Raw genomic sequence first — 19,417 nt, forward strand, 5'->3', positions numbered from 1 at the left:
AGTTCTCATCAATTTGTCTCTTTTCTTCTTCTCTGTCAGTTCCTTTTGCTCTTCTTCCGCATACCCTCTATCACAGCACCCTCCAATCACTTCTTTCTCTACTACTATCACCACCACCACCTCATATGCCTTCAGGCATTGTCTCCCTCCAGCCCCCAATCACAAGCTTATTCTGGCTTCATAATCTTCCACCAGCTTTCCATATACCATGGATGTGGGGAGGAGGTGCAGCTGACTGAACTCCCCTGTTCTTTCCCCCTCTTAGAAAAGTAAGCTGTCTGGGACTAATGGGGTGCCTCACTCTGGGTACACTTTCCTCTGGGCCAGTGGAGAGTGAGCTACGCCATCTAAACTTTTCCCCAGTTCTTCCCACAATTTAGGCAGAAGTTTTTTCTGAGGGTATGTCAACACCACGATTACACACTCGGAGCTGGCCTGTGCCAGCTGACTTGGGCTAAGGGGTTAGTTAATTGCAGTGTAGATGTTCGAGCTTGGGACTCTCTTACCCCTCAGGTTCCTAGAACCCAGGCTTCAGCCCAAGCCTAAATATCTACACAAAATTAAACAGTCCCTTAGATGAGCCCCTTAGCCCAAGTCAGCTGGCCTGGGCCAGCCACAGATTTTTAATTGCAGTGTGGAAATACTCTTAGAGGCTGACTTGCTTGGGTGTAGGGATTGACAGTGTCAAGTCTCTGAAGGCTGAACAAATATTCTGACTAGGACTTGGCTCATCCTGCTTGCCCTTAATCTCAATGACGTACTCAGCACTGGTGCTCTTCTAGAGGTTGAGGAAGCAGACAGGCCATGCAGCCCATCAGGACTGAAATGAAGGGAGAGAAGCATGAAATACCTCCTGCACTGTAATATAAGATATGATAGTTGATCGCCTATGCACACATACCATACAATCCAAAATATTCACAACACAGTTGGCCAGTCATACACTCTGCCCTGCAAGAGTTCTTCTCAATCCTTTGGTAAAACCCTGACATCCTTCACTTCTAAGAAGAGGCAAACCAGTGGTCTGAGCTGACATCTGCAAACACAGAGTAATTTGAAGAATGCAGAAACAAGCTCAGAGAACTCCACCATGAAATCCTCATATAACGGAGGGTCTATACATGAACTGAACCATAACATTTGTCATGTTCCACACACATAAAACACCCAGATCCTCAACTAAACTCTTCTCATCAGTTAGCGACCCTGTGCGTTACAAGTGAGATGACTACACATGCAATACCATAATTCTGCAACTGCAAGTCTTCTAGAACGACAGATAATTGGTGGATCACTGAACACTCACAGCCAGAAATAGCCTGCAAATGCAAATGTTAACCTTACTCAAGTTTTTGTTGTAGCAGTGCTGGTCCCAGGTATTACTGAAATTAGAGAGACAACCTCTGTTGGTGAAAGAGACAAGCTTTCGAGATACACAGAGCTATTCTTTGGATGACCTGGAAAGCTTGTCTCTTCTACCAACATAAGTTGGTCCAGTAAAAGATTTTACCTCACCCACCTTGTCTCTCTAACTTTATTCAAAACAGACCTATCTCTGTAAGATCAAAGCTTATGGAGAGGAAATCTGAAGGAACAGTTACACCCCCACCACATGCATAGTTCTCAAAAAGGAGAATTGAGTTGCTGAAGGAGGCAACACAAAGTATCTGGTGCCATCAACTCCAAGGCCTATCTCCTCTACTGAGCATCCTCCTAACAAGTATTTTTAAATGTACTAGCTCAGCTCCATCATTCAATCCAATTTACCCATTACATATCTCCCTATCTGGAGCGATCGTCCATTCAAACTAATGGAAAATGACACTCCACTAATCTCAAGTAAAACAAAAAGGAGGGAGAGAGAGCTTAACTCCCACTTTAACTCAAAAACAAATCATTCACACCTCCCAAACTGAAAGCTATATATGCAGTCAGAACTCACTATTTCTTCAAGACTGGAACAAAAATTAAAAACTATCATAGGAGAGAGTGGGAGAGAAATAAAGAGGATAAATATGGAAAGGGTGAATAATGTATCTGACAAACCCAAAATCAGTTTTCTACAACAAATAGTCAATTCCATTAGGTTACTACCTCAGAGCAGCAAGGCTGACTTTAAAAAGGTGCCCTGGCAGCAGCAGCCCTTGCCAACCAGAGGATGTCCTCCTCAGGGCAAGGCTTGCTAACTAGTTAGAAGTACAAAATAATTTAACAGGTTGGGGTCCCCTCATATGCCCTAATTCCTCATTTAACAGAATAATTTTAATTATAGAATGAAAATGAGTTAATTAAATAACTTCTCTGCACACATGCCTGATGCCAGTAAATTATCTACTGGCTGGGATTATTGTGAACTCCCTTTGGAGATTAGGTGCCACATAAAGCAGTTATACTTCAAAAGAAAAGGACACTACCCTCTGCTGCATTTAAACCACAACTGCTTGTGAAACAAGAGGCCAAACCTAGACAAACAAGGGTCTACTGCTTGTTGGTGGTAACACTACCTATGGGAGTACAGAGCTCAGTCACAGATTTTTAATCAAAATGACTCAGCATCCTTTTTATTAGTTTAAGGTCTTCAAAGCTACAGTATTTCAGTCAAGAACCAAGGAATAATTTTGCTGAACACCTAAAGTTAGCTTCAGATATTAATGGTAATAAGTCTGGCAAGATTAAAACGTTTATTTACAATACTTTCAGCAAAATATTATTTAGTAAACAAAACATAAGTAAACTTGAAAGGATTAGATTTTTATATCAAAAAAGGATTGGCATGAACATATGGAAGCTACACTTAGATTATACCCAGAATTTCACATATTTATCCATGTAAACACTAGTCACAAAGTTGGAGAGTTATAACAGTGAAAAAACTTACCCATGTTCAAAATGTTTTCAGATACTATAAATAAAATCCTCTGCTTACTAGAGATTATGCTGTTATAACAGTAAGCACTATCTACCAGAACGCAGAGGCCTCTAATCTATATTAAGGTTTCCAATAAATCAAAGAAAAAGATGACTCTGGCAGTTGGTATTTTCCCTAAAGCATTAAACAACAGATGTATCACAAATAAGAAGGTTTGATTTCTTAATGTCACCTTCCAACGGAAATAAAATTAAGATTCTCATAAAGAAGCAACATACTTAGCGTGGCTTCCATATTCATCCTTTAAAATTTTAAAACAGAATTGGCTATAAATATTCAGTCAGTTTGAAGAATAAAAAGTATACGTTTTCAAATGAACATAAACTAGATTTATAATAATAATAAGAAGAAGTTGCACTTATATACAAAGATAACATTTGTTGTCTTAGGCACTTACCCAATCATTGCGTTTTCTTTAATCTCAGCCTCTGTACCATTTACCATTGATTCTTGATTTTTGTCATTTTCCCTGTCTGATGCATCACTTGAGAGGCCCAGCAGAGCTCGCACTCGTTTTGACTTCACATCCAGTATAGTGTCAGTGTAACCCACCTCCTGCAGATACCTGTATGAACAGAACTCATGCTAGTCTTTCATGCAGATCTCAATAAATATACCCTTATAATTATTTAAATCAATAAATAAAAGATTCTCCCTAAACTCATCTTTGGTACAATGCTTAGCAAAGCATGGTACTGTGCTAATGAAACATGCTAAGAAATTGTCTTGTACCAGCTGCAGAGGGGATCGTCTCTTGCAGTACCAGTCTCTACAGTCACTGAGAAAATCAAAGAGCCTAGTAGTCAGTGTTTATACAATACGTTATTCATTAAATTTACCAAAAATAGATGGAAAAGGACTTTAACTTAAAATATCTGCAATTTATTCATAAAAATGTCAGTTACATATAACATACCACAATGATTTTATTCATCAAGAGAAGTTCATGGAAATCTAAACCAAACTTCAAAAAAAGTAAAACTTAAATTTTGTCCCTTAGATGACCATTAAACAAAGCCTGTAAACACCTACTGTGTCAACTTCCCATGCTGTTACTGTAACTATAATAGGACAAACATATGATTTTACGATGTAATGTATTTTGTACAGATCGAGTCTTACTAAATCATTTTATTAATCTTAAATATTCCTGCATTTGGCTCATGTGCATAAGAGGTGAAAGTGCGATCTAGTAAACTGAGCCTGGGATTGGGATGCATGCGTTCTAAAACTGGCTCTATCAACAATATGCTGCATGATGCTGGGTGAGTCAATCTTTCAGTCTCTTTCCTCATCTGTAAAACAGAGTTAATGTTACTGACCTCACACAGATGTTATGAGGACTAACTGGTCAATACTGTAACGGTCTCTGAGGATGCAAAGTGTCATGTATTATATCATTTTAGGAACACACTATGACTATGACAAACTGGGGCATTTGTTTTTCCCTATTAATACAAGCCACTCCTTGAATTTACAACAATTACATCCTCATTGCCACCAGTCTCGTGGGAGAAAGAGTCAGTGCTGGATCTCTGGCAGTCTCAAATTAATTGTGCAAAATTAAGTCTGTATTTAATTTAAGCAACAATTTCATAATACATACGTGATTCAACATCATATAACAGCACGATCTTCTTTAAGATTCTGAGAGGGAGATTACAGGATACCTTTGTCCTCATACCATTGAGTCGTAGTCAAGAAAATATTTGTTTATTTAAAATGGATGTGTATCCATAGTTTTGGATGGGCACATTAAATAATAATCCATTCAACCAAAAAAACTGGTCCAGTGCCAAAAGTTAAGGCCTTTCCAAAACAAAACAAAACAAACCCAACACTACCAGACTTTTCTGCTACACAGTTCTGCCCACTCAGTCCTCCCCAACAAAAAAGTATGGAAACACATGTAAGCTTTGCAGCATGACCTGAAAATCATCAGAACCTGACTCTGACAGAATACGGTATAGGGTTTATGGGGGAACAGACTGGGTTACACAATAGAGGACCTTTCACTGACATTGCCTTGCAACAAGAACCAGACCATTTAAAGCAAGGGGCTGTTAACTGACAACTGAAGTGATATTGCATAATTAGGGGGACAGTCACTTGGATAAAATATATAAATTTTGACCCCGTTTCATCAAAGTGCATGCATCTTCCATTACAGCATTTCAAAATCACTGTAGATTACTATTGTATGTTCTCACTGCTGTTATTTTAAACTTATTGCAATAATCACAATAAATAGCAGGAAGATTATTATATGGAGCCAACTCTTGCTCTAGAAAGTTAAATATGTCGAACTGAAAACTACAACACAGACGGTGGTGTTCTAGTCCTTTTGGATTGGAGCTCTTTGAGGCAAAATTGTCATGTGTTTCCATTCAAAAAATTGAAAAAATGTTGTGAAAAAGATTTGAAATTTTTCATTAGATTTTTGTGAATTTTCTTAAACCAAATTTTAATCCCCCTCCCACTACTTTTCTCCATTTTTTTCCTTTTTGCCACTGAAAGCAATAATATGAAAAGTGGTGAGTAGTTTGCCCCCCTCTGACTTTTTACTTTTTCTACTCTGCAACTTATCAAAACTTCTCAAACTTTGGAAAAGTTAGAGTGACTAAAGGAAAAGTTAACCCAATTCTGCCACTCTTTTCACAAAAGAGAAAAGTCTAACGGAAATATTTAAGAAAGGCCCAGTGACACATTCAATTTCCAAGCCTGTTTGTATCTAGCTCCCTTGTTTGAACTTTGACACTTACTGTCTCAGCAGCTGTCGCCCTTGTTTCCAGATTAGTTGACTATTTTGTTGGGGCTGAACCTCTGTTTCATTCCCTTCATCTGGAAAAGATTTAATTAAAATCAGGTTTTTTCAGTCTTATTTTTAAAGGTCTTAAAATAAGTGCAGCTCTGCAGTGCTACCTATGAGAACACACTATAAAGACTGCCATCAACATACTACTGTATTCTGAGAACAAGTTATACTTGTCATCAGCATCTCCTTCATATTAGCATTATTTCCCAATATAAAACCCATCATCTCACTGGTTCCAACTCCTTTTCTTCACAAGGATGCGGTCACATGCATACATCTGGAATTCTGTACTAGTGTTTTCTGTAGTGATCACATATTTTAAAGGTTAATTGGGTTCTTATGAAAAGAAAAAAAGCATTACAAAAAAACCTTATTGGTTCCCACTGTACTTGGCACAATATCAATCCTTAAAGCTCACCCAACCAACGTCTAAGATTTGTTCATGAAGAAATCTCTCAGTCAGGCCTACTTACAGATAATTTAAAGTTCAGCCATTTTTCAATGATTTGTGTGGGGAAGGAAAAAAAGATTTAGCTGTTTTTGTTGAGACAATAGGCAGTTTTCTTCCGGCTATGGGTTATTTTAATAGTAGTTCAACACATTTTCATCAAATTTTCACCTGAAACTAATCTTTTATTTAAAACCACAACTAAGTTTTTCCATTTACCCAGATAAAGCCATTACGGCATAAACAAATGTGCTGCTGTCCTGTCAGCCCAGGCTTATAAATAAATACATGTAAAAGTGCCATATGAATGTTAAGTACTGCTGTGACTTTGAATTTACAAGCTTGCTCAGGAATAACAATGAAAAATAATCAGTCATTTAGACATTGATTTTCTGAAGACAGCTGAACACAGCTGGATCCATTGTACAATTATCAAAACCTGTGTTAGATAAAAGCCAAGAGACCTTTCTGCATCAAGACTGAAGTAAATTCACACTAACTCCTCTTCAGACAGGAAACCTGGAGGTTGTTTATATTAATGTTGAAGTAAAGACATCTCAGAGAGATCTCTCTTCCCCCCAAAATTGATGACAGATCCATTATCCCTCAGGAAGGAGACTGAAAGAACTTGGACTGCTTGCCAAATGGCACAGAAGAGCTCTAATGAGAATGTCACCTAAATACAGGTAAGAGTTGAATCCCTTGATTAGGAGAATTATAACCAGAATTATTAGAACCTCCAAGGTACCACATAGGGGACACACAGGATGTATCACTGGAAATAAGCCTCAACATTTTTTCTGACTTGGTCCAAGAGAAGCATGCAGATGTGCATGGATCTATGTGCAGTAAAGCAAGTACAACTCACATGGACTAGAAATAATACAAAAATCTCCATCCTGAAAGCGTATGAAAAACCAGCTTTGGATCCCATATGGTGCAAGAACCTCCATTCTTTTAAGCAGCTACATGTAGGATGCAACAGAATTGAGTATTCCTCCAGTCTGGGTACAAGAGCTCAGTGGCACCATTTTGTAAGAGATGAGAAATAAGATGCCTCAGTTTGTGCTTAATTGTATTTTGCGTAGTTTGGGAAGGGACAAAGGTATTGTCGAGAATTTGATAGGTAAGTGTTTTTAGACCATCTTCAGCACCCAGTAAAATAGGGATTTGTCCAGGACTCAGTTAACCAGGACAGTCTCCTTCAAGTGAATGGCAGGAGTGAAGTGTGCAGAAATGACTTTCATATAGGCTTTTTTTGGGGGGGGGGGGGCTGTACGGGAGAATAAAGCTGTGGAATAATTTCTGCTTATTCCTTCCTCCTCTCAAGGACTGGTTGCATAATCTGGAACCTGGGGGAAAAGTCCTTTTGGTAAGGTTTATTTTGCTGATCAGAACAAAAGGAATTCCAATTTCTCCTCTTTTGTGGCTCAAAGTCACTCCATTTCTTTATGAAAAGTAGAAGATTCATCTTCTGGAGGGATAACAAAAGAAAGCGATCCATAGATACAGGGGAGAACTGTTCTGTTCCAAACTTGTGTTCATCATTTGTTATATATTTATTTTCCAGTTGTCATTGGAATTTTATAAAATTCCATAGTATATACCTCCAACTTTAGTTTACCTCTAACACGTTTGTTTCAATTTTTCTGGAATCCAACCAAGATCATAAATCAGGAAATGATGTACTAAGCATTTTGAATTCATTGCTATTGCATTACACTGTTATTGTTAATGCATAACAATTCTTCTATTCTTCCAATATAAGATTCTCCAGATGTGTTTTCCATACCTTTCTGTGACTCCAGAACTTTCTTGAATTTTGATCTGAAGAGGAGAGAATAGATATATTCTGCAGCATCCATTTTTTACTTCAACTCATTTGATGGCCTAATTACAGATACTGAAGAAACAAATCGTCCCTATAATATCAGTGTAACAAACTGCATTGGCTAACATTTGTCTTTTTCAACATTAAGCAATCTTTATTATCCTCTTTGTGTCCACGAAGTTGTTCAACAATCTATAGCTAAAATTAGAGGAGAACTTTATACCATATTTCCCTCACTCTTAAATTCTTACCAGAATCATAGTTTGGAGGCTTCATATCTCCCTGATTCAATTCTGTGCCGTATTTTAATTTGTGGTATTTAGCTCTGAAAAAGAAAAGACAAAAGAAACTCTATTAACACACTTCAAGGATGCTTGTAGGTGCACAGATACCATAGGTCCCTGTTTTAGAAAGATACTTTTCCATTCTGCCCTCTCCCATCCCCCCCCCAAAATAACCTCCGTCCAATTTATTTCAGCAGAACTAAAAGGAAGCTATGTTCCTATTTTTCGCCCCAAATCTCTCTCTCTCTAGAGCTTTCAGATACTGGAATGTATTAGTAAGTGAATAATTACATAATCAGAAACACCAATACATAGCAAAAGCAACAGAAAATTTTATATGGAGAGATATAAGAAAAACATTCTCTCTCTCTCTCTATACATATATTTACAGAGAATGTTTTTATTTTTCATGGACATGTGCTTCTTCTAGGATGGGGCTGCTTTGGTGTTTTTCCCCTTTTCTCTCACTATCACTCAACTGCCAAATATCTTCTACTCTCTATGGCTATGTCTACACTACAGATTGCTGCTGGCATTATGTCATGTCGGTCAGGGGTATGAAGAAGTGCAATTCCAGCTGTGCCATCAGAAGTCTGTAGTGTACATACAGTTATATTGGTAAAACTGCGCTTTTACCAGTATAACTTCTTTCTCTCATGGGGGGAACAGCTTTGCCAGGATAGGTGCATCCACACTAGCAGCACTATGCCAGTGTAATATACCTTAATCCCTAGAGTGGTAAGGTGCTCCCAACACAGACATACCCATATGTCAACTTAGAATCCTCATCTTACACTTCTCATTCCTCCATGGTTAACACACATTTGGGCTCAGTCAACTTTACCTAGTTGTATTCTCCCCACTACTTCACTTTCTCCCAAAAGTATTTTTAACACTGTGATGAGATAAGCCTTGAGTAGGGTTCTATGATAAGGTCTTAAATACCTGTAGCAGTCAGTGGTCTATCAGCTGTTTTCAAACTGTGGGTTGGAACCCCGAAGTGGATCACAACCCCATTTTAATGGGGTCGCCAGGGCTGGCGTTAGACTTGCTGGGGCCTAAGGTCGAAGCCCAAGCCCAAGGGCTTCAGCCCTAGCAGCGGGACTCAGGCTTCGGTTTCATCCCTGGACAGCAGGGCTTCGGCTTTGTCCCCCCTGCACAAGGTGGTGGGGCTTGGATTTTGGCTTTGGCCCCCATCTGGGGTGGCACCACAGCAGGATTCAGGCTCTGTCTCTGCCTCCTGGGGTTGTGTAGTAATTTTTGTTGTCAAAGGGGGTCGTGGTGCAATGAAGTTTGCGAACCCTTGAAACACCATTGCTAAACTTGCAAAAACTCTGGGTCATGAGCTAGTTTTTGCAACTGTGGAAAATTTTCTAAGAAAAATGTTCAGCATATTGAAGTCCTATGGGGACAATCAGTAGAGAGTGTACCATGTGATACGACAGATTGTGTAGCAAAAAAAGGTACCAGAAACCAGTGGTTGGAATGTCTTGCTCTTGCAGGATCAGTATCCAGGGATTCAGGCATAGACAAAGTAGTAATGAGTAGCATAAGTTGTACACATGGATATAGGTTTACAGAAAAAATATGATATTGCATTACATGACATTACCTCTGGACAAACTGGAGAAATGGTCTGAAGCAAATAGGATAAAATTCAATAAGGACAAATGCAAAGTACTCCACTGAGGAAGGAACAATCAGTTGCACACATACAAAATTGGAAGTGATGCCTAGAAAGGAGTACTGCAGAAAGGGATCTGGGGGTCATAGTGGGCCACAAGCTACATATGAGTCAACAGTGTCACGCTGTTGCAAAAAAAGCAAACATCCTTCTGGGATGTATTAGCAGGAGTGTTGTAAGCAAGACACAAGAAGTAATTCTTCCGCTCTACTCCACACTAATTAGGCCTCAACTGGAGTATTGTGTCCAGTTCTGGGAGCCACATTGCAGGAAGGATGTGGAGAAATTGGAGAAAGTCAGGAAAAGCGCGACAAAAATGATTAAAGGTCTAGAAAACATGACCTATGAGGGAAGATTGAAAAAACTGGGTTTGTTTAGTATGGAAAAGAGAAGACTGAGAGGGGACATGATAATAGTTTTCAAATATGTAAAAGGTGGTTACAAGGAGGAGGAACAAAAATTGTTCTTCTTAACCTTTGAGGATAGGCCAAGCAGCAATGGGCTTAAATTGCAGCAAGAGAGGTTTAGGTTGGACATTAGGAAAAACTTCCTAACTGTCAGGGTGGTTAAGAACCGGAATAAATTGCCTAGGGAGGTTGTAGAATCTCCATCATCGGAGATTTTTAAGAGCAGGTTAGACAAACACCTGTCAGGGATAGTCTAGATAATACTTAGTCCTGCCTTGAGTGCAGGGGACTGGACTAGATGACCTCTCAAGGTCCCTTCCAGTTCTATGATAAATGTATGAAACTTCATACAACATGTGGTAGATAATTTCCTATTTAAAAAATTGTACTAAACTGAGGCAGAGAGGTTAAATGACACATGCCAACTATATGGCAGAATTCAGATCTCATTATTCTGAGTCCTGTACTTCAAACACCAGACCATGCTTCCTCACATGGAGGCAAATTCCTATACTTCACATGATGCAAGCATCAACTAGCAAATCCACTCACCTACTCACATTATGCTAAAATCAGATGGTGACTGATAAGGCAGAGCAGTGTCTCGGGAGGGAAGCTCCATGAGAGGCAAAGGAGGAGTTAATCTTTCCTTTACGATGCACACACTGGTAGCAAGTATCACAATTCTTCTAAACAGTGAGTTGTCCACTGTTGACCCGAGTTCCTCTGACCCAAGTTTACAAGATAACATGTTCCTGCTTAACATCCTTAATTTAAAAAGGAGTAGCGTTTTCCTGGAGGTTGAATATTCTTTTACTTACTTCCTTTCATTGCCTCTCTTTTTTATTTTTATTTCTTTTTAAATGAATAGCGCAGATTTATCAAACTAATAGAATTCAACAATGCTCATGAAAAGGAGTAATTCTTGATATCAACAGATTCTTCCACAGAATATAAGATTACAGTCAATACATGGATCACTGAAGTCAAACATTGTTTTACAATGACAAAAGAGATCAGAGGGCCTATTTAAAATATTAAGCCTTAGGCTCTAGACAAAATTTGTCCAATCTTTAGGCTGTCTACTTTATACTGGTTAAAGGGGTGAACAGAAAAAAGTTTTAAGTTTTTCTACAATAATCCCCATTGAGAGAGAAACTATAAGAGAATTCCATTTGATGTGGTATGAGGCAAGCAATATAGAGAGGTCTAATAAACAGGTCTAAATGAAGTTAATTAGGGCTGTCAATTAATCTCAGTTAACTCACGTGATTAACAGAAAAATTAATCGCAATTTTAATCGCACTGCTAAACAATAGAATACCAATTGAAATTTATTAAATATTTTGGATGTTTTTCTACATTTTCAAATATATTGATTTCAATTACAACTCAGAATACAAAGTGTACAGTGCTCAATTTATATTATTTTTGATTACAAATATTTGCCCTGTGAAAATAATAAACAAAAGAAATAGTATTTTTCAGTTCACCTCAGACAAGTATTCTAGTGCAAGCTCTTTATCATGAAAATGCAACTTACAAAATGTAGATTTTTTTTTTTTTTTTTTTTAACATAACTGCACCCGGAGCAGTTATGAAGCACTTGAAGGAGAGGAAGGTGATCAGGAACAGTCAACATGGATTCACCACGGGCAAGTCATGCCTGACCAACCTGATTGCCTTCTATGATGAGATAACTGGCTCTGTGGATATGGGGAAAGCGATGGATGTGATATATTTTGACTTTAGCAAAGCTTTTGATACGGTCTCCCACAGTATTGTTGCCAGCAAATTAAAGAAGTATAAATTGGATGAATGGACTATAAGGTGGATAGAAAGCTGGCTAGATTGTCAGGCTCAACGGATAGTGATCAACGGCTCGATGTCTAGTTGGCAGCCGGTATCAAGCGGCGTGCCCCAGGGGTCGGTACTGGGGCCGGTTTTGTTCAACATCTTTATTAATGATCTGGATGATGGGATGAATTGTACCCTCAGCAACTTCGCAGATGACACTAAACTGGGGAGAGAAGTAGATATGCTGGAGGGTAGGGATAAGATACAGAGGGACCTAGACAAATTGGAGGATTGAGCCAAAAGAAATCTGATGAGGTTGAGCAAGGACAAGTGCAGAGTCCTGCACTTAGGAAGGAAGAATCCCATGCACGGCTACAGGCTGGGGACCGACTGGCTAAGCAGCAGTTCTGCGAAAAAGGACCTGTGGATTACAGGGGACAAGAAGCTGGATATGAGTCAGCAGCGTGCCCTTGTTGTCAAGAAGGCCAATGGCATATTGGGCTGTATTACTAGGAGCACTGCCAGCAGATCGAGTGAAGTGATTATTCCCCTCTATTCGGCACTGGTGAGGCCACACCTGGAGTATTGCATCCAGTTTTGGTCTCCCCCCCAGTACAGAAGGGATGTGGACAAATTGGAGAAAGTCCAGTGGAGGGCAACGAAAATGATTAGGGGGCTGGGGTACATGACTTACAAGGAGAGGTTGAGGGAATTGGGGTTATTTAGTCTGCAGAAGAGTACAGTGAGGGGGGATTTAATAGCAGCCTTCAACTACCTGAAGGGGGGTTCCAAAGAGGCTGGAGCTAGGCTGTTCTCAGTGGTGGCAGACGACAGAAAAAGAAGCAATGGTCTCAAGTTGCAGCGGGGGAGGTCTAGGTTGGATATTAGGAAACACTATTTCACTAGGAGGGTGGTGAAGCACTGGAATGGGTTACCTAGGGAGGTGGTGGAATCTCCTTCCTTAGAGGTTTTTAAGTCCCGGCTTGACAAAGCCCTGGCTGGGATGATTTACTTGGTGTTGGTTCTGCTTTGAGCAGGGGATTGGACTAGTTGATCTCCTGAGGTCTCTTCCAACCCTAATATGCTATGATTCTATGCACTCAAAAACAAAACAATGTAAAACTTTAGAGCCTACAAGTCCACTCAGTCCTACTTCTTGTTCAGCCAATCGCTAAGACAAACAAGTTTGTTTACATTTACAGGAGATAATGTTGCCCACTTCTTATTTACAATGTCACCAGAAAGTGAGAACAGGTGTTCACATGGCACTTTTGTAGCCAGCATTACAAGGTATTTACATGTTAGATATGCTAAACATTCGTATGCCCCTTCATGCTTCAGCTGCCATTCCAGAGGACATGCGTCCATGTTGATGATGCTCATTAAAAAAATAATGTGTTAATTAAATTTGTAACTGAACTTCTTGCGGGAGAATTGTATGTCTCTTGCTCTGTTTTACCCACATTCTGCCATATATTTCATGTTATAGTAGTCTCGTATGATGACTCAGTTGTTCATTTTAAGAACACTTTCATTGAAGATTTGAGAAAATACAAAGAAGGTACCTGTGATGTTCCACCCCATAATGCTTTATGGAAATATGCTTATGAATGTATATATGACATAACTGGAATATGTTTTATGCTAGATATGCCATGTAATATATCTCTGCAAAGGTTATGATCTACTGGATATATTCATCCTATTTGTATGCAAGTATCATTTTTGTATTCGAAGTTATGAATATTGGCTATGTACTTGTTTAATTTTAAGTAGCCTCAGTGAAGCAGTTGGTCAGCTTACTGAGAAAAGACTACTCTCAGTAAGTGCCCAATTAAGAAACACTTAAGCCAACAATGAACTATGAGAAACCAATCCACATCTGAGCTTTCCTGGGAACATGGCTTATAAGGAACCGAGTCATGAATGGACATGTGACTTGCCCATGTGACTCCAAAACTCCATCTCGCAGCTGGATTCTGCATAGGAGAGAGGAAGGGGTCTCCACCCACAAGAGAAAGTCTATTTAAGCCCCTGGGAAGCCCCTCCATTGGTCTTCAGCTGGCTTAGGAGATAGCCTCTCCTCCCCCAAAGGATACCTGAAAGAAACTGGAACAAAGGACAGTAACCACAGGGTTGTGAGTGATTGCTGGACTCAGACTAGAAGGAGGCTAGTCTGTAAAAGAAGCTTATTGGAACATCTCTGAGGGTGAGATTTCATCTGTAATCACTTTCTTACTGTATTAAGCTTAGACTTGCATGTTTTGTTTTTAATTTTGCTTGGTAATTCACTTTGTTCTGTCTGTTATTACTTGGAACCACTTAAATCCTACTGTTTGTATTTAATAAAATCACTTTTTACTTATTAGTTAATCCAGAGTATGTATTAATACCTGGGGGAGGGCAAAACAGCTGTGCATATCTCTCTATCAGTATTATACAGGGCGAACAACTTATGAGTTTACCCTGTATAAGCTTTATATAGGGTAAAATGGATTTATTTGGGATTGGGAGCTGGGCATCCGAGTGCTGGAGACAGGAACACCTCTTAAGATGTTTTCAGTTTAGCCTGCAGCTTTTAAGGGACAGGGTTCAGACCTGGGTCTGTGTTTGTAGCAGGCAAGTGTGTCTGGCAAAACCAGGCAGGGTTCTGAAGTCCTAAGCTGCCAGGGAAAACGGGCTCAGAGGTGGTCTCAGCACATCAGTGAACAGTCCCAAGGGGGTTTCTGTGATCCAACCCGTCACAGTACCAATGTGAGATTTCTAAAAATAGCTACAGCACTCGACCCAAGGTTTAAGAATCTGAAGTGCCTTCCAAAATCTGAGAGGGATGAGGTGTGGAGCATGCTTTCAGAAGTCTTCAAAGAGCAACACTCCAATGCAGAAACTACGGAACCGGAACCACCAAAAAAGAAAATCAACCTTTTGCTGGTGGCACCTGACTCAGATGCTGAAAATGAACATGCGTCAGTCCGTACTGCTTTGGATTGTTATCGAGAAGAACCTGTCATCAGCCTGGACACATGTCCTCTGGAATGGTGGATGAAGCATGAAGAGACATATGAATCTTTAGCGCATCTGGCACGTAAATATCTTGCAACTCCAGCTGCAACAGTGCCATGTGAACGCCTGTTCTCACTTTCACATCTTCATTTATTAATGGACCTACTTACTTGGGCAGGTTCTTCCTCCCACCCCAATATACTTTTAAAAACCCTTCTGATTCCTTTCACATCAAGGTAATTCATTCATTTTCTTCATGGCTCTCACCTTTTTCCTTGCATGTTAAACTCATTCTATCTAGTTTTGTTTCCTCTCCTCTTCTTCAATCCCAGTGGAGTTTCTTTTCAATCCCAGAAGTTTGAGTAGATACTTATTGATCCACCATGACCACTTGGTTTTCTCTGCATTTTCCATTTTCAGAGGGACGAAAGTTTGTTGCACTTTAGTCTTTTACATTTCCCAGCATTCCTTCTACACCAATGGATTTTAATACTTCCTCCCGTTATTTGTTCACTAAATTCCCTCAAAATTACACCTTGTAGTCCAGCTCTGACTAGCTCCAACTGAACTACATTTTTAACACTAAAACTGGCTGCTCCAGATTAGAGGTCAGCTATATTAACATACCTGGAGAATTATACATTGCAGCTAACTATACTTGTGTTTGTGCAGCAGATAAATGGAGAAATTTTGGTTTCCTATATGATCATCATGACATTTGGTCAAAAGAAACCCTAAAGTTTGGAGGATAAGAAATTGAACTTAAAGATGTACATTATCTTCACATGAAAATGATGGTTTAGATGAGATGTAAATCATTGAACTATTAACATCTATATTAATTTCTGAAAAGAATAATTTGTATGAACAGCAGTATGCAGAGACTGAAAAGTAAAATGATATAAAATAATTGGCTTGAACAGACATCACGTTATCAAAGTTATTTTCCAACTGCAACCGGCTTTGAAAGTCATTTGGAAGGAAGATATTTTTAGACTGCAAAGCTATGTTACTAAATAGACCTGCTTAGTTACTAAGATAAGGAAAAAGAAAAGAAGTACTTGGGGCACCTTAGAGACTAACACATTTATTTGAGCATAAGCTTTCGATGAAGTGAGCTGTAGCTCATGAAAGCTTATGCTCAAATAAATTGATTAGTCTCTAAGGTGCCACAAGTACTCCTTTTCTTTTTGCGAATACAGACTAACATGGCTGCTACTCTGAAACCTAAGATAAGAAAGATCACTACAACTGCTTTTGCTTCCTCATTTCATTAGCTTATTCATTGCTCTGCTTCATTCTTTTCTTCTTCATGAACTGCAAATCTGCTGTGCAAGTAATCCATATTTGCTATTCAATATGGCTGCCCCAACATCTCAATAACTGAGAACAAGAAACTTAGTTAAAATTTTAACTTTTAAACTCTCAATTTAAATGCCCTAGGATTGAAGACTTTCATTGCTCACAGACCAATTCATAGAAAGAAACCAGTTTGATTTCTAATCAAGAAATGCCACTATTTCTTGGAAATATTTCAGTGTGTAGACCTGAAGCATCCAATCCAGCTGTGCTGAGAGGGCCTGCCAAATATCCACAGAAGTATTAAGAGGAGTCGCCAGACCAATAGACATAAACAAGACAGACTGCCAGGAACAGCACTGGGAGATATCCTGGCCAGGGGAGAAGGCGCCAGTCTTACTCTGACCAGACACACCATTTTAAAAAAATAACATAAAAGTATTTCTAGAAAAGTGGACTAAGAGTTCTGTTGTTTGGTTAAAATACTCTGGAAAGGGAAATGAGTAAAAGACGGATTATTAGTTGTTGGACATATGCTTTAAATAGATTAGTATGTTTTTAGCTAGCTCCTGAAAATCCAGGGATAACAATTTAAACAAGTAACTGGTAACTGAGCAACATTACTACCAAAAAAATAATAAAATAACGTTGAAGAGTGAACAAAAGTCTTACACTGCAATCTGCTGGATGGTAGCAAAACTACAGCAGAATTGCTTTTGAAACAGCAAATGTAGGAGAGTGTTCAAATTCATTATTGATCAACCCTCTTCATTTTAAATGTCTTTTACATATAATGTATTAAAGAATCCTTGATAGAAATCATTATTATTAAAGTTGACCAAATCTCTTTGCCAGGGAATAGAACCAAAACACTCTGCTCCATAGTGGAAAATTTTTACACTCCACTATAAGTAATCACTATAAAATCATGCAAGAGTCATTAATTATAGAACAGTGACATTGATCAGAAATTAAGTTAATCATTTTCAGTGCCTGAAAAAAATATGCTGAATACTCAGTATACAGAGGCTTAATTCAAGGCAGCATATTGTTGAGAAACCAGTGCCGCTCCCACTTGTCATGACATGCTGCCAATGGGCCCTACTAAGGATCAGCATTTTACACACTGGCTCATGACTAATAGGTATGGTTATTTGCTTGATAAAGATTTGGTAAATTTGGAGGGCAGGGCAGGATCGAAGTAATCTTCCCTTTATCTCTTAATTACCTGGTCTTTTTTTCTCCTCCTCTCCCCAGTCTTGCTTTCCCGTGCCCTCATCACAATTGGTCAGGAGAAAAAGTTCTGCTCCTCTCCTGCAGATTGTCCTTTTTGTGACTCCCAGATGCTCAGTGGGAACAATCAACACAAACTCTTCACTGAATGTTGGTTAACCCAGGTTGTGAGCTGATTTAGGAAAATACTGTTGTGAAACACAGCAGGGCTTCTTGTGCTCAGTATGCTGCCCTGCCTCTAAGTACCAAACAAAATTTCTGCTTAGAAACCCTCCCAGAACAAATATGAGATTGTTTCTTGAACAACTAGCCAGTGAAGATTGTTGTTTTAGATCAGATTGATATAAATAGCTGTCAGCATAAGCCATTCAGAAACACTGAATTTGCTTTAAAAATGCTTAAAAACAGAGGAAGAAAGGAACTGTCATACCAGATCAGACTAGTTGACCATCTAGTTTGATATCCTGATTGACAATGGCTAATATCACACACTTCAGAGAAAGGTGCAAGACTACTCATTAAGGGATAAACACAAAACACTCTGCCAAGTGGTGTTTTTTCCTAACCTATTAGTGGTCATCTTATGCCCTAAAGCATAAGGGATGAAATGCCCCTACTACATTTCTAAGGCTACGTTAACACTTGCACTTTTGTTGGTAAAACTTATATCACTCAGGGATGTGAAAAAACACACCCCTGACTGACAGAAGCACTGGTGTGGACAGCATTATGTTGGCAGGAGATGCTCTCCTACCGACATAGCTACTGCTGCTCGTTGCGGGTGATATGTCAACGGGAGAGAGCTCTCCCATCGGCATAGAACGGCTACATGGGATATCTTACAATGGCGCAGCTACATTGGTACAGTTATATGCTTTAACGTCTCTAGTGTAGACATAACCCTAGAGACACAAAATGGGTGAGGTAATCTCTTCCATTAGACCAACTTCTGTTGGTGAGAGAGATAAGCTTTTGAGCTCACGCAAGATTTCTTCAAATCTGGGAAATGTACTCAGAGTGTCAAAGCTAAATTCAAGGATCAGATTGTTTAGCGCAAGTAGTTAACACATCTCAAGGGACCATTCAAGGTGAAGTGGCCAGTTAACACCTCTCCAGTCAAAGGGGAAAAGGAGAGGGAAAAAAGCTGGGGGTGGGGGGGTAAGTGGGTTATAAGTTGTTGTAATAAATCCAGTATCTTTATTCAGGCCATGATTTTTAGTGTCTAGCAAAGTTATGAATTTAAACTCCCAGGCTTGTCTTTTAAAGGTGTTATGCATATTTTCTTTGAGGATGAGGACCTCTGTCAAATAGAGTGATCACTTTGTGGAGAGTGTTCACCCACAGGTGATATGTTGTTTTTGTCCTTTATCATTTTTCTATGTGAATTCATTTGAGAGCATAGTGATTGTCTGGTTTCAACCATATAGTTGTTATTGGGGCATTTAGTGCACTGAGTGAGGTACACCATATGTTGTGATAGATGTGTGTAGAACCCATGGATCTTGAAAGGTGTGTTTGGGGGAAGAGGGGGAGTATTGATCATTGTAGCAATGCAGATACATCTACAGGTTTTGCATCTGTTGTTCCGACAGGGTCTGGTGCCTCTTTGAGTTGGTGTGTCCTGGTCCTTGGGGAGCTTGCTTCTGATGATGAACTTGGACAGGCTGAGGGGGTTGTTTGACGGTCA

At 39.3% G+C, this 19,417-nt stretch overlaps 1 protein-coding gene across 2 annotated transcripts in view; it reads right to left on the minus strand.

Annotated features, from left to right (window-relative positions):
- Nucleotides 1-19,417, minus strand: part of STRN (striatin) — a 107,616-nt gene that overhangs the window by 51,807 nt on the left and 36,392 nt on the right. For both annotated transcript variants that reach the window (XM_037895432.2, XM_037895431.2), the window contains exons 3-5: nt 8,275-8,348; nt 5,692-5,770; nt 3,327-3,494 (exon numbers count right to left, since the gene is read on the minus strand). In XM_037895432.2, coding sequence (XP_037751360.1) covers nt 3,327-3,494; nt 5,692-5,770; nt 8,275-8,348 — 321 coding nt within the window. The remainder of the gene's footprint in view (nt 1-3,326; nt 3,495-5,691; nt 5,771-8,274; nt 8,349-19,417) is intronic.

Source organism: Chelonia mydas, chromosome 3 (genome assembly GCF_015237465.2).
Source record: "Chelonia mydas isolate rCheMyd1 chromosome 3, rCheMyd1.pri.v2, whole genome shotgun sequence".
Classification (NCBI taxonomy): domain Eukaryota; kingdom Metazoa; phylum Chordata; order Testudines; family Cheloniidae; genus Chelonia; species Chelonia mydas.